The 27,217-nt window shown below is 45.9% G+C and overlaps 1 protein-coding gene across 1 annotated transcript; it reads right to left on the bottom strand.

Annotated features, from left to right (window-relative positions):
* Nucleotides 1-168: 168 nt before the first annotated feature.
* LOC137914604 (protein FAM13A-like) lies at nucleotides 169-26,342 on the bottom strand. Its single transcript, XM_068758121.1, has 24 exons — nucleotides 26,316-26,342; nucleotides 24,599-24,788; nucleotides 23,431-23,640; nucleotides 22,591-22,768; nucleotides 20,880-21,027; nucleotides 20,432-20,518; nucleotides 17,887-18,134; nucleotides 15,136-15,177; nucleotides 13,172-13,213; nucleotides 12,906-13,084; nucleotides 12,330-12,517; nucleotides 11,538-11,596; nucleotides 11,158-11,200; nucleotides 7,695-7,830; nucleotides 4,663-4,879; nucleotides 4,449-4,590; nucleotides 4,230-4,311; nucleotides 3,930-4,135; nucleotides 3,764-3,847; nucleotides 3,353-3,448; nucleotides 2,876-2,959; nucleotides 1,679-1,875; nucleotides 1,430-1,531; nucleotides 169-1,338 (listed from the first exon to the last, which is right to left on the bottom strand). Exons 1-24 carry the CDS (start codon nucleotides 26,340-26,342, stop codon nucleotides 1,215-1,217), a joined length of 3,111 nt encoding a protein of 1,036 aa, XP_068614222.1. The 3' UTR covers nucleotides 169-1,214.
* Between the last annotated feature and the right edge of the window lie 875 nt (nucleotides 26,343-27,217).

Below are 27,217 nucleotides of genomic sequence, written 5' to 3' on the forward strand. Positions count from 1 at the left end.
GCTTCTGCAAGCAGTATTTAAAAAACATTTAGATTTGTTCATCAAGAAAAACAACAGGCAGATTTATCAATAATGAAAATACTCACTTACTGCCCCGCCCTTAATGATTGAGATGAAGTTCCATCATCCGATCAGTCCACGCAAAAAAACTCCACGCAGTCCAGAAACATCAGTAAAAATATGATTTCATTTATATTATATACAAAATACAAATTATGTACTAAAATGTACAAACACACATTTAAAATTCATTAAGCCTCGCCAGTGTTAACGTTCAGTGAAAACGAGATTCGCACTGATAAATCATCCATTTTGGAGAAAGAAAGGAAAAAAAAGGTACTCACTCACATAAATGTAAACATAAACAGTGATCCATATTTACAAACACAAACAAGCTCTAGAGAGGATGAGAAGGAAACAGCTTTCAGCGACCGACACTGTCCTTCAATCGTCTCAGGCGTCCACAACATCATTTATCAGCGAGTGAAAACGTACCAGTGATTCCAAGATGAGAAATAGCTTATTTGTCATGACGTAAATAGAGAAAACAAACAAACAAACAAACGATGCTTAATATGTACAGTCAATGCATCAGAAGTGATCACAAAAATAAACGGTTTTTACTGCGTGTGAACTGTTTTGGTTCCGTTTGCAGTCACTGTCTTTGGGTTGAATTAAAATTAGAGACCACTTCTTTCAGTGAGAAAAATACTCCATTTAACTTCTAGAGAAGCAACATGAATCATTTCAGAAATGAAAATTAAGAAAGCTGATCATTCGGGAAAAAACACTGCTAAGCTGATCGAAGTTATACAAATAGCAACGCCTCTCTTAAGAAAATACTCGAATGCACGATCCTTCCTTGGAAACAGCAATGATTTCATAATATATATCTTTTTTTTTTACTTACAAAGGATTCATTTAAGACTTCTAGAGTAAAGTGTGAGAAAAATAACGTTTCTGTTGTCATAGAATTATTCAAGAGGATAGAAATAAATTATTTAGCGATTACAACCGTGATTTGGGTTATTTGTGTGCGTCTATCCTAACCTGGGCTCTGAGGACGGCGAAGTCTGACGCAGGCGTGTCGCTCTGAATCAGTTGTGGGTCGGCGTCCTCCTGCTCGACACACGGGATTAACGCTCTTGAGCCAGAAACTGGAGATGGCGAAGGTGGCAGCGAGAAGGAGCGCCTGATCTTTCCTCCTCTTGATTTCAGTTTAATTTGGTCGAGTCTCTTTTGCTGATGAGGACTTCCAGCAGCCGCAGCTTGGCCTTTATGTGCTTGTACTCGCTGTACTCCAATGCCAGTGGGGAGCGGTCCTCCTTCTGCACGTTTCTACAGAAACAAGACAGCAGACAGTAAGAAATGAACTCAGGTTCGTCAGTGGGAAAGCGAGCGCGAATGAAAGCGAGCGTTTCTTCTTTACCTTCCGTTTTGCCTGAAGAACTGCTCCTCAAACTCTTTCAAGTTCTTGCGGAGTCTTTTCTTCTCCTCTCGAGCCTCCTGGAGCTGCTCCACAAGTTCCCGTCTGAAAGAGCGGCAATATTGAAAACTTCATTTATCATTTTAAAGAAACCACTGCAGAAGAATGGAAAGTGGATATTTAACAAAGAAACCTTTGTTTTCCGTGCTCATGAACCAAAAAAAACGTCTCTTTATTGAAGAATTCACTTACGTGGTGGCCGAGTGCAGGTTGGACAGCCTCATGTCCGTTATGTTCTTGGAGGGTGAGAATTCGTCCGCCGGTGAGATGAAGCTGCCCGCTTCCTCGTCCACGTGGTCCAAGAAGCCGAGCACGCCGACGTCGGGCCGGGCGCTGACGGCGAACTGTGTCTTTGATTCTCCGTCGTCCTCCGAGCCATCCTCCTCCTCCTGCAGGAGCGTAAAGGAGCGTTAACGGAAGCGGAAGCGGAAGCGGCTGCGTCGCGTTGAGGCGGCGGACGCCAGGCTCAGACATCACGCTGTTAGTGTGGCTTTCAATCAGCAGCAGCAGCCACTGGTCCTACTTTGTCCACTAGCCTGACAATCAACTTCAAGCAGATGCAAAACATTTAATTCAATACAATTCTGGCTCTTATTAATACGTCGTAACGTAACGCCGATCGATGTCAGGTGATCGGAAAAGGCGTTAAACTCAGCAAAGATTTCAAGGCACGACTCCCAAACTTCAGCATCATCCACACGCCATCATTTATGAGCAGTAGAGTTTATTCTAACTGGATGCTATGCTAGAATTAGCGACGTGATAGTGGACGTCAGGCAATTTATTGGGTTCGACTTCCTGTCAGGAGTTTCAAGATGTGGATCCGTTCGTTTAAACGATCAGTTGAACTAGTTTTCACCGGCTCTTGGTAAAAGCGGTTCAGCTGCTCTTCCTGTGCGTCGTCCCGGGCGGCAGCTCACTAGTTATTGTGGCGGGAAATATAACGAAGATCACTTTCCAATCCTAATCTGGTGGATTGAATTTCAAAATAAAATGAACTTTTAATGCTTTCAAATTAGTTAATGCCCAAAGAGCACAGGGAATCTCTGCAATCAGGAAATCATCTGTAATAAATAAATACATATGTGGTAAGTACAATGATTACTGTTAGAACAGACTCATGCTGTAATAAACACAAAACCCTTTATCACAAATATGCACGGCTCACACATTTGGATCAATAATAATCAATAATCACAGAGCAACTCGGAGGTCAGATCCGGGCAGCTACTGATTGGACATAAATAGAACTTGCTAATGGCAGCAAAACAGGCAGGTGTCCAATCAACAGGCAGGATTCAGGTTCATTAGAAGGTGGGGTTCGAGGACGGCGGGGCTGGAGGGGACGACGACTGATCATTCAAGCAAGGGGGGGGGGCGGCTCTTCACCTTGATGTCATCGAAGAAAAGGGCCGTTTCGCCCTCGATAATGGGCTGAAGGAGGAGGCCTCTGCGCTTGCTGGAGGGAGAACCCTGTGTTGACGTTTGAGAAGGAGGCGTTAAAGACGCTGAGACGCTCACTGGCGTTTAACGCAGGGGCTCGACTCGACGCCAAAGCTGAGCAGGCGTTCCTCTTCTTTTTTTTCTGGCGACACCCCCGCAAGAAATTTTAACGCCATTCTATTTGTCTCAAAAGCTAATAAAAATATAAATCATGCTGTATTATTATTGATAGTTTTAGTTTAGTTTAGTTTTCATAACGGGGATAAGCGGCTAGCTCGAAATGGTTGCATAATGTCCGCCGACACCCCGACAATGACGTCATCGTTCCCGATCGCCTGACGCAATGAGCTGCAGGAGAACTGGTCGGATGCAGGAGGAGAGGAGAGGAGAGGGGAGGGGAGGAGGTGAAGGTGTGACACTCACAATGACGGGGATGGAGGAGGCTCTGCACAGGATCTGCTTCACCAGTCGGTATCTGTCGTACAGGGGCTTCATGATTTGCCTCTCGGCTTTGGTGACCTGAGGTGGCAACAGCGGTTCATCTTGTTAGCATAGCGTTAGCCTCTATAGTGACCATAACTAGCTGCAGCACCAACATAACTTAAAGTGACAGCTAACCCCCCAATGAAGAGTGAGGGGGCTCGATTCCAAATAAAGCTTCAAATGTCAAGGAATAAAAAAAAATAAAAGCCCATCCATCCCTTCCTTTTGCACCGAAGCGACCGCCGCCATGCCGGAGACTCACAGACTTCCTCTGCTGTGAACGGGGCTGCAGGAGGTCGTACGTACAGCGAGCCCGTGTTTGTTTGTGAGAGGCCGTGGCGGATGACTCACCGGGCGGCCATGTATGCCCTCGTAGTGGAGGAGCGCTTTTTGCAGGGCCACCTTCTCGCCTCCGATCTGCTCCCGCGTCATATCCTGTCAGAAGAAGCGTCAGCTATTCCTTCACACACACGAAACATACATATCCCATGGCTTTATCGACGAATCGCGGCCTCACCTTGATGTCCTCGGGGCGGTCGGACTCCCCCCTCTTCTCCTGCAGCTTCTTCAAAATGGCCTCCAGAGTGTTTTCCACCGGCGGCTTGGGCACTTTCTCCTGTTGGGGCTTCTTCTCCAGCTGCGAGCCGAAGCTTTTGGGCAGAGTGTTGCTGCGCTGGCGGGTCAGAGGCGGCAGGTCCTCCTCTGACTTCATCAGCTTGTGCTCTGGTGAGGAAGAGGAGAAGGAGATTAATACATGAGCTCTATTGACTGCAGTTTCAGCTGTTGCTGAGCAGCGCTGCTCGCTTTTGCGTCTCACCTTTCAGCTCCTTGCGAAGCTTGGCCAGCTCGGTCACCCACCGCAGCACCTCTGGGCTTCCGGCTTTATCGCTGTGGGAAGGCTGGAGGAACAACGCGAGACGATTAAGGCTGGACGCTACTTTTGATATTAAATCAATCATGAAGTAGAAGTCTGTAATAGCTTGGAAGCAGCTCCCGGGTCAGATTTAGCCGTTTCTAAAGTGACAAATGTTCCTACCCTGTATTTCCGCTCCTCTTCAAACCGCTCCTCGAATTTGTGGATCTTCTTCTTCAGGATGTGGATCCTCTTGGTGAGCTGGGCCGTCGTCAGCTCCTCTTTGCCGTCGTCACAGGAGCCGAGCGAGGAGCTCCGTCTGCGCCTGTAGAGCGATTCGTAAAGTTAGATTCGCCCACTCTTCCCTCTGCGAGCGCAGCCGCGTCGAGCGTTTCACCTGGCAAAGGACTGCGCGTTGGGCGGCGACGGAGGCACTTCGGTGTCGTCCAGGTACTGCTGGCAGTGCCCGTAGCCGTAGAAACGGGGGGAGAGCATCGGGTCGCTGTTCTCTTCCAGCAGCTGGCGGATCAGACGGCCGCCGGCGTGAGGGGACAGCCGAGCTTCCTCGCGGTCCATGCTCTCCCTCTGCAGCGGCGAATAAGCTGGGACCGCTTCTGCACACAGAAACACGTCGCATTAATACGGGAAACGTGCTCCTGTTATCAAACGCAAGATGTGCAAACAAACAAAAAAAAAACAGTTTAGTCAGGGCATCTGAAATCGCTGGTCTTATTACGTTCAACAAAATAAAACGCAGGCGGGTTCCGGGGTTATTTGTTGTGAATCCAGGATCCAAATATCCGCATTCAAATTGATTTACGTCAATCTTCTGACCATTAAAAAAAAAAAAAAAAAAAACCAAAAAGGTTGTTTTCACCAGGCTCTGATGTCTATTAAAAATAGCCGCGTACTCCGGATGATCCCTGAATATTACTATCATGGGGCAATGCCAGCGCGAGTCCCTCGATGAAGGGTACGGACCGGTCATGACTTTATCCCAAAGTTTCTAGCCGGGGAGACGGGAGATAAAACCGGAGCACATTCCAAGAAGAAAGACCAGACAGAGAAATAAATATATAAAAAATAATTTTCTGTTAAAATAAGGAGGGGAAATTACTGCAAACACAAAAACTCAGCATGAATAATAACGAAGGATTCGTGGAAAAGGAAAAGAAGAAATAAGAACATAAGAAAAGGAGACAGCGAGAGAGAGAGAGAGAAAACAAACTCCGGGGGGGGGGGGGGGTCAAAAGGCACCCTGCATGAAAATATTCCTGCCTGGTCTAAAGCCACACGCGTCTTCTTATTAGCTGCGGTGAGCTTTAGGGCTTACGAGAAGCAACTTATCTCAGATTCCAGTTTATCAAGCAACAGCATCAGAGCCGGCTCCTTTGAGCTCTATTATCCAGCTCAGAGAGCACTGGGTCTGTGGCATTTAAATCAAGCGCTCGCCGATGGTTCGGGATTCAACCCCCCCCCCCCCCCCCCCCCCCAAAAGCATCGGGGGATGCCATTTCGCCATTTCAAAGGTTGCTGCATGTGCAGCGATTGGCTGAAATATTCCAGAGCGTTCAAGCATGTTGCCGTGCAACGGGAAAGGTCATTCACACAGCCTCTCTCTCTCTCTCTCTCTCTCTTTTTAAATCTCTCGTGTTATCTGCCACGAAGCCAGTCAGCACTCACACAGTGACGTAACATGACACTGACTTACCATCACAATGAAAGATCCCTTTAAAATCAAGGAAGGGAGTGTTAAAGAAAGAAGAAATCTGAGAAAGATGGAAAAAAGGGGGAGGAAGGAGGGAGGGAAGAGAAATACAACAAGAAGAAGGAATGTCTTCATGTCTGTCACGTTCATCCAGCTGACAGTAACACACTGTGCGCACACAGTAACACACAACAGCATCCTGCAGCTGCAGACATCTGCAAATCCCGGATTAGAACCAGGAACGAGCAGCCGAGCAGCAGCAGAACTCACAAGTTGAGTTTCAAGGCATTTTAGGATCCGGAGCCGCGACGCGACATTCCTGAAGTTCCAGAAAGCCTCGATGAACCTTCAGCTTCACAGCCAATCAGGAGACTCCTTCAGCTCCACAGCCAATCAGGAACACCCCTTCAGCTTCACAGCCAATCAGGAAGACCCCTTCAGCTTCACAGCCAATCAGGAGACTCCTTCAGCTTCACAGCCAATCAGGAAGACCCCTTCAGCTTCACAGCCAATCAGGAAGACCCCTTCAGCTTCACAGCCAATCACGAAGACCCCTTCAGCTTCACAGCCAATCAGGAGACCCCTTCAGCTTCACAGCCAATCAGGAAGACCCCTTCAGCTCCACAGCCAATCAGGAAGACCCCTTCAGCTTCACAGCCAATCACGAGACCCCTTCACCTTCACAGCCAATCACGAGACTCCTTCAGGCATTCCTGCCGCAGTCGAGAACGGAATGTACAGATGGGGGCATTTCAGAAGAGAAAGCCCCCCCCCTTCATACAGCATCCTCTCGTGCAGAAAACACTGCACGACTACAGCAGCAACCTTTTCTCGTCCTGGTTTCCTGAACACGTGGCTGTTGGAGGTGAGAGAACTATTTCTCTTCGGCCTCCCTCATGAAGCAGGAAACTGTCGGTGGAAGCAGAGACGCGCGTTTAAAGCGGAAATGTGCGTGAGACGTGCTGCAACGTGCCCTTTAGCCATCCCTCACATGATAAGAATGGGGTCAACCAAACAATTGATTTAGCAACTGCTAAATTAAATAAATAAATCCTCCAGTGTCGCAATAGCTGCAGAAGCGCCTCAGGGCGTGCGAGGGATCGTGCACGGTCTCCGCTGCGTAAACACACGCACGAACGGCGTGTTCTGACAGCAAAAGACTTAGAACAACGCAAATATTCACAAATACTTGTGCGTTGAGGAAACGACCGCACACACTTTAGACTCCATCCGAATGAAAGTTGCAAATATGAGATTTTTGTTTTCTATTTTCCCAAATTTAATTTCTAAACTCACGAAACTCTTGCAAGCAAAGTTTCAGCCGGTTGATTCGCCGCCATCTCAGTTTGACCTGCTTTTTAATGATTGATTTTTGACAGCAGTGCAGCTCAGCCTGGTGGCAGCAGTAACCTAGTTACTAACAAGTAACCTAGTTACTAACAAGTAACTAGGTTACTAACAAGTAACTGGGTTATTTTAGTTACTAACAAGTAACTGGGTTACAATTAAATCCTGCTGGGGGGGGCAGCATCAAAGGAGGAGGAGGAGCGGAATGCAGCACAAGGTGTGCAGCTGCTATACACAAACAGCCCATGTGACAGATCTGCGTGGAAAGCAGCGGGCTGTTCGCGTGGAAACTTTTCAAAATAAAACACGGAACACAACCAAAGCAGAAATGATGTCCTCCAGTGTGTGTGTGTGTGTGGGGGGGGGGGTCTCACCTCCCCAGTTGTTGTCCTCGGTCAGTGCTGTCAGCTCCAGCCGGGGCACGTCCTCGCAGCGATCCGCGTCCGAGCCGCCGCCGAGCCTCCCCGCGTCGCAGTCACCGGGCGCCTCCAAGATCTTCATCCTCAGCGCCTGCACGACCATGAGAGCAGGAAGCAGCTCAACAACAACAAGGAGCCTCCTGTGGGCGACGCGCTTTAAGTTGAGACACGCACACACACACGCACACGCACACACGCACACGCCCTCAGATTGGCCCTGCCCTGACGGAGAAGGGGGCGGGGGGGCTGCTCCCTGAACGTGATTGGCTGTCCCCGGCTGGTCAAAACATCCGCCCATCTGTCTGTGGCTCGGCTCCACCCCCTCCCTCCCTTGAACTTGTCTTGGCTCCACCCCCTCCCTTCTTTGAACCTGGCTTGGCTCCACCCCCTCCCTCCCTTGTTTTTCAGTACAGTAGTCTCCCACTCTCTTTCTCTGCGTTCCGCCCTGCTGCCACTGTGGACGTGTTTGTTCCACAGCAGCAAGACCACATGGGAGGGGTGTCAGAGAGGGGGGGGGGCAGATTGTGAGCCAGCACACGTCCGCTGACTGGGTGTTTTCTCCTCCCTCCCAGCTCCTAACTTCATCACTTCACTTTCAGCGCCTCTTCCATTTCTCTCTCCTTGTTCCTCTCTCTAAATCTGACACGCACCCTGTCAAATTTCACGAGCAGAGAGCTGCAGTTAAATTCTCGTGTCGTGTAAATGATTTGAGAGACACCATTCTGGGCTGGTGGAGTATTTAGAACGCGTAACATGGATCACTTGGTGGGACCAAACTATGTTCAGGGGAAACAGATCAAGACGTCACTCGAGCTCATGAATGCCGCAGACGGCTTAAAGACCTTTGTTGTTGTTGTTGTTGTTGTTGTTGTTGTTGTTGTTCATGATACTAAGTTGTTGGTTGCTTTGTGAGAGACTGAGCTGCAATGTCATAATTAGTCTCAGGAGTGTGTGTGCGTGTGTGTGTGTGAGAGTGTTAAACAGGGAGGAAAACAGGAAGCTAACAAGAATCCTCAGCTGCTATACGAGAAGCGACCTATGCGATGAGAATCACGTGGAACAGCGTCTAGCAGAATGCGACCCGAGCACCAATAACCGTCACACAAGTCGGGAACCCACCCAGACCCCACCTCCCACTCCCACTCCCACCCCTGGGGGGTCATTACTGCACCCTCACCACAATCCCACAATCCTTTATTCCTCAACAGCAGTACGTAGCTTTAAGGCGTAACAAACACACACTCTAATAACGCGTTTGTTCTCTTTATTCGAGTGTGAATCCTGTATTTGCTGGATAAATAACTATTTTCACGGCGCTCGCCGGCGCCGCTCTGTTATTCCCACGTTCGTGGAAGTCATGAATATTGTGACAGCGTGTCAGGACGCCTGTGAAACGGAGGCGATTCAGTCGGGCCGTATTTCACCCTCCTCAGCGGACTGTAAGACGCAGGCGTGATCGGGTTAGGGCGTCTGAGTCGAGGTGCCATGCGGTCAACTACAGGCTATTTCAGTTTGGATCTAGCCAGGGTTCCAGATATTTAACCGTTTAGTCGTAATGGCCCCGATCGCCCGTGTGGAATGACGACGTTTCCGTCTTCTGGTGGCTTTTTAACGAAGGCCCCGCTGTGTTCTCTATGTTTTTCCTGCTCCTTCGGTAAATCTTAGGCCTGATGGTGCAGGATTCTGATGATTCCCGGCCCGTGTCAGGGTGCGATCGTCCATTATGCCACGAGGCGAGACACCTTCAAAGCTTTTCCTACAAGTCCAGTTGATTTTAATCGACACAGAGCCGCGTTGTTCTTGTGATAAGCAGCCAGTTTGTCTCGCTCCTGTATGTAAATGTACTGATAAGGCTTTGAATGAATAAAAAATAAATGCTCAAATAAAATCATCACAATGAGGGATTTATTGACCGGTAAACCATCAGCACTGATTGGACATCTGCACGAAACGGTGAAATTTGACATAACAAGCTAGTAAGTGGGCCTTGAGTCAATTTTGTCGTCGTTACGCAACTTTTATTAAGGTCAATACAGAACTTTAATCCTCGAGGAGTTGCAATGGTTTTAGAATTGTGTTTGAGTGTTTTTTTTTTAACTAATCACATTCCTGTATGCAGATTCAGAGCTATTTAAAGATGAATCATCGCACGCTGGGTTCATCGACACAATGAGTCTGATCCAAGGAGTTTGCAGACAAACTACTCAGATTGTTAATCAGCAGCGTGCGTCTGCTTTGTTCGCCGGTTGCTCCCTGTTGATTACCGCGCTTTGTCTTTGCAGCGCAGCTGATGCCATCACGCCATTAAAAGTAAGGGCTCATTAGGGTTTGAAAGAAATGGGGGCGAATGTTGTAATCATCATCTGTGATTATATCATGCACTTTCTTTCAAGGTAAAAATCTACCTCTTATTCAAATGATGCATTCGCGTTTGATCAAACGTATTCAACAGATGATGCGTCCGTCCAACTTGGTTTATGATTAATCTGCCGACTGTCGCCACCAGCAGAATCAGAACAACGCAAATCCACCTCAAGGCGCGCCGAGGAGGAACACAGCGGATTAACGGGAGCACAGATGTCACGGTTCACCGGGATCCTGCTGTGCTCAAGAGCAATTAAAATACACACACACACACACACACACACACACACACGCTGCACTCTGTGACCTGAAAAAAATGATCCAGTGTTCGCTCAAACACACTTGAACCACAATTGCATCATCACAAGATATCCAGCTGGTGCATAGGAGGAGTTAAACAGACAGCTTAGAACCAGTGTGTGTGTGTGTGTGTGTGTGTGAGGCATTGGACAATTATTAAACTGTGTCTGGGGCCTTACGCACATGGTGCACGAACACACACTGACGAATTTGAGGGATATTTTGCTGACATGGCACACAGACAAGCACCAAGGACATCACACATGCACACGCGCGCACGCACAGACACGTGCATGACGAGTGAGCGAGCGCTACGGTGTTATGGAGATGAGTAACACGCTAGCTTTTCTGAGCGCTAATTCTATAGCATGATGCATATCTTATGATGCTTTGTGTTTATCCTGTCTTACAGTCTTACGGAGAATATTTAATTTGACTTTTTTTTATGCACCCATCTCAATATATTGAATATTGACTTAACAAAAGACGCCTGACAGCCATTCATATCAGGAACTGTCCAGCTCTGAGTGAGCATTTGATGCTTTTGGAACTTGGCTCTGCTAAATTTTCTGTCTGCACCAAAATAGCATTGAAATTCAGCAGCAGTTCAGCAGCAGTTCCCGTTCTTCCACATCCACACACCTGAACAGCAGCGTACACGCATGGCGGAGCAGATTCACTGCACAAGAAGAACGAGGAAGACACACCAAAGCAATCTCACAGACCGAATCACAGGAATGGAGTTAGGACCTACCCGGGGAGGAGAGAGGAGGCCGTCTAGAATGAATTTGTCATTCCTGTAAAACAGAGAAACCAATTCATCAAAGCAGCTTTGACTGGTCACAAAAACGTAGGATGAATAAAGTCAGTCAGAAACCTCAAAAGACACCACATGGTTTATGCGAGCATGCATGGATCTTTGCTGCCTGCTGTTATGAACATTGGAGAATGCCCTGAGAGAAGAGTCAGAGCTGGTACGGCAGCCAGTAGCTTATCAGTGTAAAACAAATATCTGGCTAAAGGCTACAGGCTATAAATGTTCCTATTAATAAAAAAAAAGACAACTGAGAAAATGGGATTTAGCTTGTATTATTAAATTTTTTAATTTCTGAAATTAAGAATTAGAGAGCTCACCCGTTCTGAAACGCCTCCATAAATTCAGCTCCGGGTCGCTCACCAACACACTCCTTGGACTGGGAAAACATCAAAACGGGACTGAGCCGAGTTGTTTCACTGAAAGGCCTTACCCCAAAATGACACAAGCGGTTTTCAAAATGTTGGAGGAAGTCATTAATACATTGACATTGGCACTGACATGCCTTTTTGTCACATGATGCAAATGAAAGACCAGATGTTGCAAAAAAAATCCTGCAAAACCAGCACAAAAAATAAACTGTGCTAGGTCCCAGTAACATTATACATTAAAGAAGTACTTTAATGACTCAGTTTCTACTTTAGTTTTTGCTCTCATCAAGCCTTTCGTTCGGGACGTCATGTTCTCCGGTCCCCACTTGGCGGCTGATCAAAGGTGGCTTTCTGGCGTAGCATCCTTTCCAGTGGATAAACGCTGCAGCTAATTGCACGCTCACATAAGTGGAGCTACGCTTTTGCGCCGCGTCTGTCAATTGGTTACAAATCAGCGTTGCATGCTGGGCGTTACGAAACGATTGTCCACTGAGGACGCAACCGCACCGCTTCCTGTCTTGTGCCATCTTGCCGTTGTCAGCATCCAGTGATTGTCGTTGACTGATAATTATTGAAGTGGATCAGGGATAAGGATAAGAGAGGACTGCGGAGGACGTTTCTTAAGGGTATTTATTAATATTTACCTAAAACCACCGCGAGACTTAGAGAAAATATTAACTAAATCCACAGAGAGAATCAGCCTGAGACCCAGGGGACAGACGAGGACGCGTGATGACTCACTGCGTGGGTGTCTTGGTTGCCAGTGCTCTGTGCCAGACCCAGGTTGTGTTTCACATTCCCGGATCTGGGGGTCCGATCGACGGGACCGCCTCGGCCTCTCTGCGAGGCGATGCTGCTGCCCATGCCTTCCCCCATGCAGTTCTTCCCACCGGCGGATGGGATGTTCTCCTTATTACTGTCTGCTCTGTTCTCAGGCAGAACAAAAGATGACGAAATGAGACGTCTGCCTTCCATCTCTCACTTTGGTCTGTCGTTAACGCTCCTTATGAGCTTGGCATTAAAATGAATGCATCAGGAAAACTAAATAACTGGGCTCATCCTTATTACTTCTCCAGCAGCTTATATGCTGTTTAGTTTTAGTCTCACTTCCATTTCCTGTCTACTTGCTCTTGCTGGCATTTCCCGCTGCCTCTGGTCTGGTGCGCTCCTAATCCCCGCGTCACTGATCTCTCAGACGCTACTGAATCTCCATCAACAAGGATTAACTGCCAACAGTGATGACTCCAGTTGTTGTGACTCTACGCCGCGTCTCACCACGCAGAATGAAACCTTATGGCTGTTCACATTCTACCAGTTACCTTTCCCTGATCCTCGCTGCCTCCTCTTGCTGCTCTCGCTGCTGTCGACGTCTCTGTCGGGCAGATGGTGTCGCACTGGCCGAGGTCAACTGGCAGTCTTCTGAGCTTTGATCCCCTAAAGGGTTTACATCGAAGAGGTGCTGCTCCACCACGGAGCGTATGGTCCTGTCCAGAAAGCTTAAGGAGTCAAATGTATTGATTAATTACAAGACCTGGCAACGGTACACTGAATTTATTGCCATTGTGGTGCCAGTAAATACATACTTTTCTACATGTGGTCCGCAGCGGACAGGAGGGAGGTGGTTACTGAAAAATCAACAAGAGGGGAAATAGGTGAGGCGGTTCTACAGAAACAGGTCACTGAGCAACACCGAAAACCCTGTAGGCTGTGACCCCGGGGTGATAAAGGCATCCCACCAGCCTAAGTGACAACCAGCATATGAGCATTAGTGTTCTGATGTTTTTTTTGCACTAATCTCCTAACACCCGTTTTCTTTCACAACCTGATAGCATCGCATTTGCTGTTTTCTGAAGTAGAGATATGTACAGGCGTGAAAAAAAAAAGAAAGTCTTCCCTAAACAGTGATGTTGATGGTAACAGCACAGCGTGGCATGACGCAATGAACAGGGGAGCGATAATCGTAAAGCGATGGTGTGAAAGGTGACTGCGGTGAATCTCGTAAAATGGCAGGCATGTCAATGTTCTTGTCATCCGATTAATAAAAAGAGATCTTTCACTTTGACTTGAGTAATGTTGATTTGGATAGATGGAACGTAAAAAGGAGGGCGTGCAGAAGAGTGAGATTCATGCTAAACAAACCTCATAGGTGGTCCCAGAAAGCAAGAGACTAAACGGCTTGATGATCTCTGAGCAGAGTAGGACAACCATTAGCCCTGGTTAATAATAGAACAGGCACCGCATGCAATGGGTTTACCCTACAGAATCATGCTAATGGCTCGCTGGTCTTGACTGAACCATTTACCTAAATGGAAGCAAAGCGTTGAGATGGCCAGAATTGTTATGCGTTCAATTGGAAGTTGGTTAGCAAATTATTGTACATCACCTCGTTGCTCCAAAATGTATCACAGGCCCTGGTCTGAATGGATTTATTTCAAATTAACCATCAATTATTGTAAAAAAAAAAAAAAAAAAGTGCGATTGACTGCAGTTCTTTTCCATGACAACCAGAAATATATTTTATGCTGTTCAGGCACAAATCTGCTGCCCCAGGTTGGTCTGCAATGTGAAATCGTGTTTCTTCGATGTCCACTTGTGCCACAATTAGGCTGGCAATGAAATAAACAGCTGAGACCGACTGCTCAGAAGAAGTCGTAAATATCTCGTTGCAGTATCGGCCCAAATAGATTTACGGTTGACACTGTATGAAAGGACGTTGACCATTTGGTATCTCACCGCCGGACAAGGATAAACCAATGACAAGAGAGAACTTTGCACCACTTTAGTTTTAACTAACGATGCAACAGCATAAATATGGGACTGGATTGTTGCCTACAGTGTAATGGTTCCAATCTAGGTCATGACCTTTGGGAAAAATTGTTCAAGGCAAGACTGATGAATCATTGCATCAGAAACAGAATGAAGTATGAACTTGACAATGAGTGAGCCGGTTTAAAGGTAATTGTTCTTTAAGGGATAAAAAGTAGGAAACAACTGAGGTAATATAGAATTATAGTCTCTGGTCAACAAACAAGGGAGAAAATGGTGTTTATCTGTGCTCCGTTCTGACTGGGCTGAGGTTAAGCTGACACGTGGCCGCCTGAAAATATGTGCACGTAAACTAGATTGAAAGTGTGTTTTGTAAAAAGAATATGCAATACAATGAGAGAAGGTCATGGAGTTCATGACGGAAGAAACATGCACAAGGCAAACGAACATTGTCAGTTTCTTTGAGATGCATGAAATTCACAAGATTTTAAGAGCATATTTTCTATCTGGAGTTCTATGGATGGCAATGCTGTGCATTTCTCTGCATAAGCATCACAAATATCATGCCCCCCCCCCCCCTCTTAAGGTGTACTGTGGCTACAAAGACCAAAGTGGTGAGCAAACTGTTGCGTACACCCTTCATTTCCCTCGAACTGGTGGTTTCATTGTTTCTGAAGATAATACACTGAGGCAGGATAATAGCCACTTCCCCCACACCAACATGCTGTCATTCAGTTCTGCCAGCTTTTTTCCCCCAAAGACAAAGACAGAGAAGGCCTACCTCATGTAGAAAGGAGATATTGGCCTCTCTTCTTCATGAGCACTGAAATATAAAAACAAGTACAGATAATTTGTTGCACCATTTAGTTATTAAGAACCCCCCCCCCCACACACACACTAAATGTCACTAGGGCACAAAGGTTGGCTTTTGTCTGCAGAATAATAGTGCACTGGTACAGATCAGGGAGCTTTGTGGAGCTTGTCTGTTGTAATTATAATGAACCGAAAGAGAAATGGGTTCTGATCGTGAACATAGGCATGCTGCTGCCACGGTGTGCATGCCAGTTACACACGATGACATTATGTAATAGAAAAGAAGAAGAACTCCTTCAGGCTGGGGGGGGGGAGAATCAGGTTGTTTCCCCTCAGCAAGCTCAAAACAGAGGATTTGGGTTTCAATACAAGCGGGAATCAAAACCGGTCAACATTCGCAAATGTCAAATGTCCTCTCAAATATCATGACGTATGTACCTGTGTCCATACAATGTCAACCCCCCCCCCCCACACACACACACACCTACATACACCTATGATCAAGACTTGTGTTGCCGTCTGGCGAGTGTATTGCCTCATGGCCGTCAGGTATTGCGAAAGAGGAAATCCTGCTTACCCACTACCTTACTGAAGGGATAATGAGCGGCTTTGTAGGGGTAACGGGGAAAAGGCCTTATCCCGCCGAGATGAATGGAAAAATACCAATTACGCTTTGGTAAATCTGGACGCGCTCCACTTTGGCTACATTTTTAAAATGTGTAGACAAAGGTAGTCTGGTTCAGCCGGTGCCAGCCGCCGTTCCAGGAACATTTGGGCAGGGTCTTTCTTTTTTCCCCTGCAACCCTTACTGGAATTTTCCAAACTCACCTCTTCGGCATGAAACAACATTCTCTTTTGTGTAATGGAGTTAAGTTCTAAGTTACTATTAAACCTCTGAAAGCAGATTTGGAGGAGCCAACAGTTCCTTGGTTCACCGAAGCTATGTGTGATCAGTTATTGAGCTGTTTTGCTATTTACGTCACTGATTCACAGCCAAAATCCAGAGTTTCATTGGCTCTAATATCCTCAGATTTTAACTTTCTTAGAATATATTAGTACAAAATGTCTTGCGGCCACAGAATAACGTATTTGTTGGCCAAGCCTGGCTAACCTATACTTGGCATATACTCATTCCAGCAGACAACAACAAAGAATACAGAGCAAAGAAACAAAGGCACAGAAAGTCCTGCTCGGATTAGGATTAAAACATGCACACATTTTGTTTTCCACCCATTACCACAAAGGTAAAGGTAAAGCACCATTGCATCTGATTGAAGTTAGCTGTGGTTAAAGGATTACTTTTGGGGTGTCATTTTTTTTGATGTTTGGAATAAAATCTGTGGAATCAGGCCTTTATAATGATGGATGAGACTTCCTGACAGGAGGACAGCAAAACCATTATACCCACGGGGGAACCTTCACTCACACCACACTGCAAAGTTCCTCATTCCGTCCTACTCCCAATGGGTTTTTTTTTAGAAACCCACTGCTTACATCACAAGAGTCAGCGAACCATGGCAACCGCACACAAAAACCAGCATCCCCTTTACGCCACTCGGCAACGCTGAGCGCATAGTAAGTTGACACGATGCTGCTGCGTTGGCTCCTGTCACGGTACCTGTGTGTCTCCATGAGAGCAGTTGGAAACAGTAAATTAATTACTCATCATGTAGTCGTATTTATTATATAGCTTTTATTATTATTTTATTTTGTATTTTTTGCATACACACTCAACCTTGATCTGTTCCTCACTACAATGCTTTTTAAAATATTCAATAGGCCCACCAGAAACTGCTGGTGTCGATCAGCAAACACCAGTGAGTTCAGATTGCTGACGCACTTTACTGGAATACCGCGTCACACGCTCCATTTATCAGTCATCCAACGCGACCTGACAGGGAGAACCTGATAATTTATGGGTGTCGGGGGGGGGGGGGGGGGGGTCTATCGGTATTACTTTCTTACTTCTTATGTCCTTTAAATAACTTGGCCTGGTGAAATTTCCTATTAAGTTTACAGGTATGAGTGAGACCGAATTGTTTCGTACGTGTCATCCTAAACTTGTATGTAAGGTGTTAATGGCATATTTTAAAGGACTGATTCATGTCACACTAAAGGTCACAGGTCGCAGGAGAAGCCAGAACATCATCATCATCATCATTTCTCCCCCTCAGGGCTTCAACATTACACCTCTAACATACACTATTTACCTGAACATTATATTTAGTAGTTTTTCACACCTAAACAAATTTTGCTTTTGGCTCATTGGAAACTGAATAGTGATTAAAAATAAAAAAAAAACATAACTGAAAATATAAACCAGTTTGCATTTCCAGCCACAATGTTCACGTGTGATTGCAGACAAGGTGAAAGACAGTCCAGTCGTCGGTCGAAGCAACAACAGACACAGCTGTAGCCTTGCTATTCCAGTACGGGACACTCGAAACCGAGCGGTTCCCGTTTCAGCTTCTTATAATAGTGTTACTTGGGAGCCAACGGCGTACAGCCATCCTGACTGGGCTTAAGATCTCAGATGGATTTTTCACCCTTACCCTGCTGTGGCAGCTCCTTGCTTACGCAAACAGACGTCAGAACCAATTTAACCTTGCTATTAAGCCCCCCCCCCCCCCCCCCACCATCCCAAGCACCAACGTGTTAGTTTAGAGGCTTAAAAAAAATGCATGCAGGGTCAGTAAAATTAATATTATACCAAACTAACCTGCATCGGGCCTCCACGCTGCCAGGACGGCTGACGTCATCTCGGCTGAGCTTTGAGGTTTTGTCCAGGTTACCGTGGTGAGCTGACGGGACAGGAGCCGTCTCCATGGCCTCTGGACTGGGACTCCTCACCCGGGAGGCCAGAGGCAAAACTACCGGGATGGACAGGGATCTGGCATAGGCCGTCCCAGCAGAGCGGCAGGGCTCGACAACTTCTCCAGTCACGTCGTCCCTCTTTGCTTTCCTTACCTGTTAGAAAAGAGAGACCGGCAACAGGTGAGTGGCCTCGCGTTGAGAAACACGAGAAAGCGCGAGACGTAAATAATTCACAATCAGGCTCATCACACAACCACGGACAGAGAAATGCACTTTGAGCCGAATCTCAAGTTACTATAAAACATGCATTCAGGGCTCATCTGAGGAGAAGCAATTCAACTCTTACCGTGTTCACCCTGAGTGGGTACAAACGGCGTGAACCCCCAACTGTTGTGTAGGAGAAGAATCTTAATCTGACTACCGCCACGCTGCCAAAATACATTTTTACTGAGTTTCAACCAAGGAACCCTGAGAGAAGCAACAAATAATGCGCCACAGATACGTCCCTTAGTGTATATATAGACAGAGATAGTCGGTTGGATGTGAGAATATCAAATGGGTCTGACGTCAGTAGCTAATGATCAAAAACAACCAATGCTAAAAGCCGGCTCGGCTCTAGATAAATGTCTCGCAGCTCGTCTGAAAGGCTTGGGCTGTTTTCCTTTACACCAATTACTACAGCAGTACATTTCCACTCGGGTTCCAGCTTGATGGATTGTCGTAAAATCTATAGACTCTGCTTCCATTTAGTCCATCGATGTACATAATGGGAGCATGGTTGGGATGACATCAGCCTCACAGGCTTCACTAACTAGCTCCGGTATGGATCCGTGCCTCCGGGATGTGCAGTTGAAACATGAAAAAACCTGAATGAGGTGATTCACTTGTGATAACGTCATCTCGTTCAGTCTGTGTTGCTTTTCTGTTTGCCTGCTTTTAGTTTTAGGTCACCCCGGCTCACTTTATATTGTTATAACCACCTCGCCCCACGGAAGTCACATGGAAGCTAAAACGCACCCCGTAGGTCAGCCTCAATAACGTTCACGCATGGGCCCCACCGTGCTGCCTCCATGCCTGGTTCTCAGTTTCTGTCTAGGCATTAAAAAAAAAAGGACTCAAACAGAGCAACAACATGTTGGCGCTAAATGGGCCAGATGGCAAAGAAGCCTGACAGACCAAAATGAGGGTATGACCTTGTTTTATCAATGATGGATTACCCAGTAGTACCAATAACACATCAAAAACACTGCGAAGCCCTCGCCAAATTAAACACCAGAAAATTAATATTTGACTTTTCCGTGCACGCTCTTCATCGTCTTTGCAATCTGAGCCGTCCTCGTCCTTTGCTGCTTTCCACGAACTTTTAAAACTTTATGTCTGACATAAAAGTGTGTTGGTAATTATGGATGAACGACCGGAGATCCCGCCGGAAGCTGTGTTTATCTGAGCGAGCCTCAAGGCCATGCCTGCACCGAATCCGACCTTGACAGAGTCGAGGCTCCGACAGCAGCCTTTGGGAAACGCTGTAAAAGTTAATTAAAAATGGTGATTATTTGCCTGGTAAATTAAAGGTCGAGCCCTTTGGAGCAGCATTTTCTTTTTGTACAGCGAGTGTGGCTTTTCAGTTCTTTCTTCTTTTGTAGCCTCAGCGTTTGGATATTTGAGCTAATTGTTGCTAAACAAAGGACTCTTGATGGCGGTATATTAGCTCGCTGCTCTTGGCTGCTGTTCTGACGCTGGCACTGGGTTTCGGCTCGGCGCTCTGGGAACCAGTAGCAGCAATGTGTCCACACACATTCCAACATTCAGTCGCGTCCTTGTTTAAGCAAATGCTGACATGTTTTGTCTACATTTCATGTTCTCGTTGGAACATTATCAGCTATTATTTGACTGCACTAGCTCAGAATTTGTTGGAATTAATTTTCCATGATCAGCTTATGGCTAATCAATTGAAAGCTACTATGGACCGAATGTGCTGCCAGGGCAATGTTCAAAGCAAGGCCAGGTAAGTAGTTTTAGCTCCTCACCCCGGAGCTATCGTCATAGAAATGCCTCATTTTATAGCCATTTGATCACATTTGCAAATATAAATGTGTCTAATTTTGTGTTCTTGCGAAAGCAAACTTAACTTCAAAACAGAATGACCTAAAATAAAACCGCACCCAGAACTCTGCCACCCCACAGTTGTAAGAGAATAAAAAAAAAGCTTTATTACCCCCTAACTACAAAAGAACCGTGCTGTTGTTTCCTCTGCAGATTGTCTTTATCAAATCACATCATGTGACTGAGCAGCGAGGCCATCTGAGAGGCAGAGGCCTACAGATAAGCAAGCAGGATGTACTCACTGGAACAGTGACAAATAATTATACTGTGAACGATTAGGCCACACCATTTAAAGGAAAACCATTTATTACAGGAATAATGAAAGTAATAAACTGTTATTTATGTACCTTCCGTTTCCTCGTCCCCTGCCCTGGAGACTCAGTGGAGCATTTCTGCAGAGGTTCTTCATTTTGTGGTGGGGTTTTCAGTCCAGCCTTCGGAAATGTAGAAAGGAGAAAATGACTACATTTAAAATGCATTCAAACATTATATTTAAAACAGTTAAATATACAAGAATGCAGTTAATGGCATTTAAAAACACCAAATGCATCAACAGGTTGTGAATCAAGACAGCCGCCCTCAGAGGAGTCGCTCATGCAGGGCATTATAATGTAAGATCAATAGTTAAAATCAACTTTACCTCGACATTATATAAGATTACATTTGTAAACCAACCTCCAATAGACGAGGTCACGGGAAATGCATGAGGTAGATGAGCACAAGTTGTGATTCTAACAGGTACGGATCTATTTCTTATAAACATTAGTATCTGGTGTTCCTCTGAGCATGCAGCACCTTGACAACAATAAGGGTTGAACGCTCCACTGTGCGGTCGTCTCCGTCCCCATCGGTCCCAAATATGCTGCTGTAGTCCTCGATGAGCTTGACCATGATCTTGTTACAGATATTTTGGTCTTTCATTGCTTCGGAACCAGGAGCCACGCTGGAGAAGAGGGAGAAGGGAAAGGTTTCGATTGTAGTAAAACTGGTTAGGATGTTGTTATTAAACGTTTTAATTTTCTTCTTTTCATTTTGAAGAAATGCGCTAATGTCTATAATACATTTGGGGCTGCAATCAAAAGTTGTTCATCAGCGGATCGACTTTATTAAGAAAGCAAAGAATACGTTGTCCGATCCACAGGACGGCTTCACGAGATGGACAGTGAGCTGCCGACCTCGACTTAAATCCTCTAACACAGATAATAAAGAGGACAGACATGCGGTATGAGAGAGATTCCACTGGGGTTTCACGTCTCTGGTCCATCTATTGAGATCTGATCTGTGTAACGGGTCGCGCTTCCCGGCCCGAGCGCCCCAGTCTGTCAGCCGTATAGGCCAAGATGTACGAAATGATGTGACACTCAGTAGGCACATCATAAATAGAATAGTGAGGACAGGGACACTTAACGCAGCAGCTGCAGGAAGACTCAAGAGCGTGGGATATATCATTTAATTATGAACGTCACAAAACACTTTAACATCCTCTGTTTCCTATGTCACATGACATTTACTTCAAAATTGCTCAATGAGTGTTCTTAACCTATCGCGCGTGACGTTTTTATTAACACACAAAGCGCGTGTTGACACTTAAAGCGCATTTATGAGCAATTAAATGTAACGTATCCATCACAAACAGCTTTTAACTTGTCGTGATCTCGTCCTCACTAAGTGCAGTACACCGCCACCTGCTGGCCAAATCAGAGAACACTAGTGTTTCTGAACATTTGGTGTAAATTTTTAATCCTGAGTTATGGATAATTGCCTTACTGAGTCTGTTATAAAGGTCACATTAGCCATAGGCCTGCTCAGGTATATTAAATGAATGACTAATCGCTGATTTGACAAAAAAAACAAAATGGAAAAACAGGACTGGCCTTATAGTTACTTTGTCTCTAGGCTGTAGCGGGACTGACGAAAGCTGTCTTGCTGCCATTCAACGACTATAAATATGTTTAGTAAATTTTCCAGCCAAGGCCACAAACGTCCCAAACTTTCAGGAATGTAATATTTTTCAAAGTTGGGAATAGGAGGTCCTGGACTAGCATTGCTCCGCTGAGCATGCCGCTTCCTTTGCCCTTGATTGCGAATCATCACGATAAATGCCAGACTGAGGCATTCATTTAATCCACCATAATTGCAAATTGGATTTAGTGTGATCATAATATAAGGTGCCGTTACCTTTGGCTGTTCAAAATGACGATACACGGAGATTTAGACGCATGCACATTTATCTTCCATTTTCTTGGATGGGGCCGGGGACAGAGGGCGATGAGTGGAATATTTTTTCGTTGCTCGTTATCTACTGTGTTTGCTAACACGTCAATTTAAAAATATCAATCGCTGAAAATACAGCACGTCATTGCTGTGTTCCCGGATTGTTGCTGCATCCCAAAACAGGCCATGAGGTCACACAATGCAGCTTGAACTGTATCTGCAGTAGCATGCTGGACCTCAGGACAGCTACCTGACACACAAACGGAACCACTTTAGATAAGATCCAACTCACTGAAAGACACTGGGCCCCAACACGGTGGCCAGGTTGGGGGCAGTCATGAGGTTTTCTTTGTGGCTGCCCTCGACAAGGGTGAGGAAGTGGCAGAGGTAGCGGAGGAGGCTGAGGTGGATGTCTGGGAGTTGATGGAGCAGATCTCTCGTGTCCAGACAAGAGACATCATCACCACACTCTACAGATACAAAAACAAGATGTCAGACATGGCGACATTCAAATCCTGGACGCCTGCGCGAGGTCGTAGCTGCATCCACCTGCGACCTGTAACATCTAATCTTTTGTTGTGGTAACCGGCGATACGTGAGCATTAGAGCGAGAGCTTGAAAATATGTTGATGCTATTAGCTGGGGTAGATAATTGGGTCAGAGCTGGATAAACGGATATGGCCGCTGATCCCAAATGAACAAGTGACGCAAATGTTCTGCGCTCGTGTCCATGTGATTTGTGTGCACAGCGAGTCTGTGCAAATAGGGCAAATAGGGAATTGTGTGTGTGTGTGTGTGTGTGTGGGGGGGGGGGGGGGGGGGGCTGTTGCCGCTGCCATTGATGCAGACTAGCAAAGATTAGACGTGTTTGTGCACGTGTGTCACGTACACGCTGAAGTTGTTTTGTACAAACTCACTTAACGGAACATATAGAAGAGCAACGTCTCACAATTTACACGCACGCAGAGATCAGGTTCACAAACAGGACGAGCGTCGGAAAACAGGGCAAGAAAGGAGCAGGAACCCAAAGAGAACAAATGTTCGGAAATAGAGAGGCTGAAATAGGTTTAAACCTCCAGTTCAGAACATCAACTGGTGGGGGAAATGGGACATCTACAGCAGCTGGCGTTACCTTGGTAAAGAAGTATCAGCGCCTGCTGGACCGTTGAGTCCACCAGACCTTCTGGCAGCTCCCTGAGGTACCGCTTGAGCAAGCTGGCCACCGAACACGCATCAGATTCAGAGAGAAGGTCCGCGTGCTCGCCGCTCTCCAAGCGCTGCTTCAGGGTCTCCACAGCTCGCACATTCCCATTCACTCTGAACAGACCCTCCTGATGCAAAGCTGAGAGGCAATGACAACAAAAGCACTGCGCATTAGAGGAGTGCAGCGTACTGGATCCCTTAGATCCGGGCCTATAGAGCAGCACATGAAAAGGAAATGAAAATTTAGACACTCCAATAAATCACAATTACCCCCCCCCCCCCTCTGTAAAGGCATTTCAGTCCTAGTATAATTTAAGAATATTAAACTCATTAATCTATTTCCTCTACATGTTTCTACTGCGTCATGAAATAAATGTTTATTATTTAGGTTATGGAGGAAACACTAAAAACATATATTGTAAAATCAGCTTTTCCTCTGCAGCCACTTAATTTGATGGAACGCTTGACAGGGGCGTAGTGGTTAGCGCTGTCACCTAACAGCAAGAAGGTACCGGGTTCAAATCCTATCTGTGCAGAGTTTGTACGTTCTCCCCGTGAGTGTTCTATCACTACTTGCTAATGCTAATTAATAAAAGGCCAGATCACACAGTGTTGAAGGATGTGAAGAAGAAAAAAAGTGACCCATGCACAAAGTTTCATCAACATCCATGCGCAACAGGCAGTATCATAAAAGCCTCTGTTACACTTTCAGAACCCATGCAGGGGGACTTTTACTTGCTAACACTGACATCTTCTGGTCAAATAGAACCTCTGCACCCAAAAGTCCTAAAGCACGCCCAATGATTCCATACAGGTTCAAATAATGATCCAAGCCTCTACCTGTCTTGTCTTTTTGTCTTCTCTTCTAAAAAGCTGAATTTTTCTGATTATTATGTATAATGATGTTCCTGTTATCAAAAATAAAAGATGCAAACTGTAGAGGTTTATTTGTTTTGAGGAAGCATGTGAGGTGAAATGTCTACAGCTGGTCGCATTTATGACACGCAATATATTATAAAAGGCCATTCGTCTAATGGTTTGGAATAATGTAAATGAATGGAAACAAATGGAAGCCACTCATCCATGATTTTCCCTACCATGCTGGCGAAGATGCTCCACCATTCTCCGCAACACCAGAGGAACGCCATCCTCCAGCAGGCCCCTCTCCTGCAGCTCAAACAGGGACGCTCCGAACAGCTTGGCGTGCTTGACAGTCCTCGGCCTCAGCATGGGTATCTGCACCATCTTCTTCATGTCTTCTTTAACCAGCACTGCCGTCTCGTTGTGCTGCAGGGAGGGGAGCCCAGAGGGTTAGGGTCAGCAAGCCAGCCGGGCACGGAGGGTAGCGCTGGAGCCGGCATCAGGTCAGACACCATGGAGGCGATTATTCTCAGAGGGAGCCTCTCCGTGTGTTCCACGAACTGAAAGATGCGAGTGAGTGCTGGATGCGTCTCTGTGGAGTCTATACGGCACATCCTCCCGTCAGAGAACACGGTGTGCTCAGAGCTGAGAGCACTGCACCGTGTTGCTACGACAAATATCAGGTTACCGCGCAACACCTTGGGTCAAAGGCCCTCCGGCACAAATAGACGTACTCATGTGGACACATATCTGGTTTCAAACTATGTATACATATATATTACCACGTTGTGTCGGCATATTTATTTTCCACCTGTGCTGCATCTCCTCATTGTACACATCCTGTATACCAGGAGGCCAGTCATATATTAATGTCTTCATTTAAGAGGGATTCGTTGTGTCTCATCTGGTAAGTGGTAAAAGCAAATAATGCCACATGCCGCCTCGCTCTACGTGCACACAGCGCATTGTGTGATTGAAACCCGTCTCACAGATGGTTACGGATCAGGACAGGCGCTCTGAAGCATTAATACGGCGTAGATCTGAGCAGCTCGCACAGGCAACGTGTTAATGGTGACCAGAAGTTGTTACATTTGTGATTCAGAATTCAATCTATTTACGGCCACAGTTTTGGTTTGATGATCCTTTTCTCATTACAATAAACTTTACTTTTATGTGAAGAATAAAGGGAAACACTTCCTGCTGGTGTCCATTTGCTTCTATTGTTCCCCGTCACCCCCCCCCCCCCCCTGCTGTGATTAGCCCCAATAATCTGCATCTCTGCCCCCCCCCCCAACCTTAAACTATTCTCACCCCATGTTTTCTGTCAGTGAGACAGAATCCTGTTGTCACAGGCATTTTGAAAGCTTCTGCCCAAAAATATGTGAACCGTATGAACTGTAAACACACAAGGCCATTCTCGTGTCTTCAGCCTGGATCATCAGGAGGCCAGCAAGCCCAAGCATGTGTCCTCCTTCCTCCTTCCTCATCCTCACCCCCCACCCCACCCTCTCCTTTTCCTTGAGTCTGAAGTTGTCCCTATGTGGGTGGCCGAAACCGGAGGCAACAGCTGCTCAGCTAAAAGGAACTACAGCTAAGAACGTGCAGTTTCTCTCGTCTTCTTTTGGAAAATTACCTCATCGAGGCACTGGAAAAAATGTTGCCTGGAAAATCCTGGCAAACATGAAGCTTAGTTTATGCATTTAGACTTTATGTTCCCTTTAGGAGGGCAGAATTAAAGCTGTGTCATCCAGGAAGGGCTCCCCGTCCTCAGTTTGGGACCAGAAGGAAAAGTATAAGCGTGACGGTGGGAGTTTAAAGTTTAAAGCTTTAAAGTCAGGATTTTAAAATGTCCCATTTGTCTCCAAGAACATTGAACACACGGCACAGTCCCGTTATGCATTCTTCAGCCCTTAATCACAGGTTGAATGGGAAGGCTTTGTTGCTTCTACTCACACAGATGGTAAGAGCTCCTGCCCCCATTCTTCCACAGAAATAAGCGCCTGCGGAGGCAAAGATGAGGAGGGCAATTTGCTGCAGTCTTTCCTCCTCCTCCTCCTCCTCTCCTCACTTTTAGATTTTCCCCCTCTGGTGGGAATCCCTTCCACCTCAAAATGTGCCATCCAAGAAAAGAAAAGAATACTCTAAACACAGATAGTCACACCGTGAGGAAATGCTGGAAGTCCCGGCAGGCTATCCAAACTTCAGAGCACAGATTGGGGCCTGCCTCTTTCCCTTCCTCCCTCTTCATTCCCCTCTCTCCTCCTCGTCTGAAATCTGAGCCGCACGCTCTCATTGGCTGAACCGCCTGGTCACGTGATTAAGGGGTTAGAAGCCAAATCCTTATCATTTGTAATACATTATAATAGTAATTATATTGTAATTACATACTATCTTTACAGTTTTTATAATCATAAAAAAAAACTAGATTTAGTTGCGATAAAGAGTTTAATAGAATAACGCGATGTAAAATCAAAACTTTCAACTCATTTCAACAACTACAAGTTTTATTGCAAGGCCTTTGTTGCGATCGTTTCTTTAACTCGCTCACTCTAAATATTAAATATTTAGTATTGAATACATCTTCTGAGTTCAGATGTATAGGTTAACATAAAACTTTAAACAATAATCAGAGAGATAAACCTGATTCTGAGCACTAACTAAAAAAGCTGCAATGATTTTTTTTTTCTGTATGAAAATGAGAAAAAAATAATAATTAATAACAATAAACACTGTTTAAATCTTTATTTTAAGATATAGGGATTATTTGGTTTTGCCAAATCGTAAAGAAGGTAGAGGACTTCAGGTAACTCGGGGCAACACTGCAGTGATGGAGAATGTGGAAAGGAAGTGAAGAA

The sequence above is a fragment of the Brachionichthys hirsutus genome, unplaced genomic scaffold (assembly GCF_040956055.1).
Source record: "Brachionichthys hirsutus isolate HB-005 unplaced genomic scaffold, CSIRO-AGI_Bhir_v1 contig_257, whole genome shotgun sequence".
Taxonomy (NCBI): domain Eukaryota; kingdom Metazoa; phylum Chordata; class Actinopteri; order Lophiiformes; family Brachionichthyidae; genus Brachionichthys; species Brachionichthys hirsutus.

What these genes read in the sequence shown, in the direction of transcription:
- LOC137914604 (XM_068758121.1), bottom strand. Translation starts at nt 26,342, where the DNA reads ATGGGGGCAGGAGCTCTTACCATCTGT. An exon ending in TGCGGACCACATGTAGAAAA is followed by an intron (nt 13,085 to 13,171) that starts GTATGTATTTAC and finishes TGACTCCTTAAG; the next exon opens with CTTTCTGGACAGGACCATAC. An exon ending in TTCTTCAGGCAAAACGGAAG is followed by an intron (nt 1,339 to 1,429) that starts GTAAAGAAGAAA and finishes TTGTTTCTGTAG; the next exon opens with AAACGTGCAGAAGGAGGACC.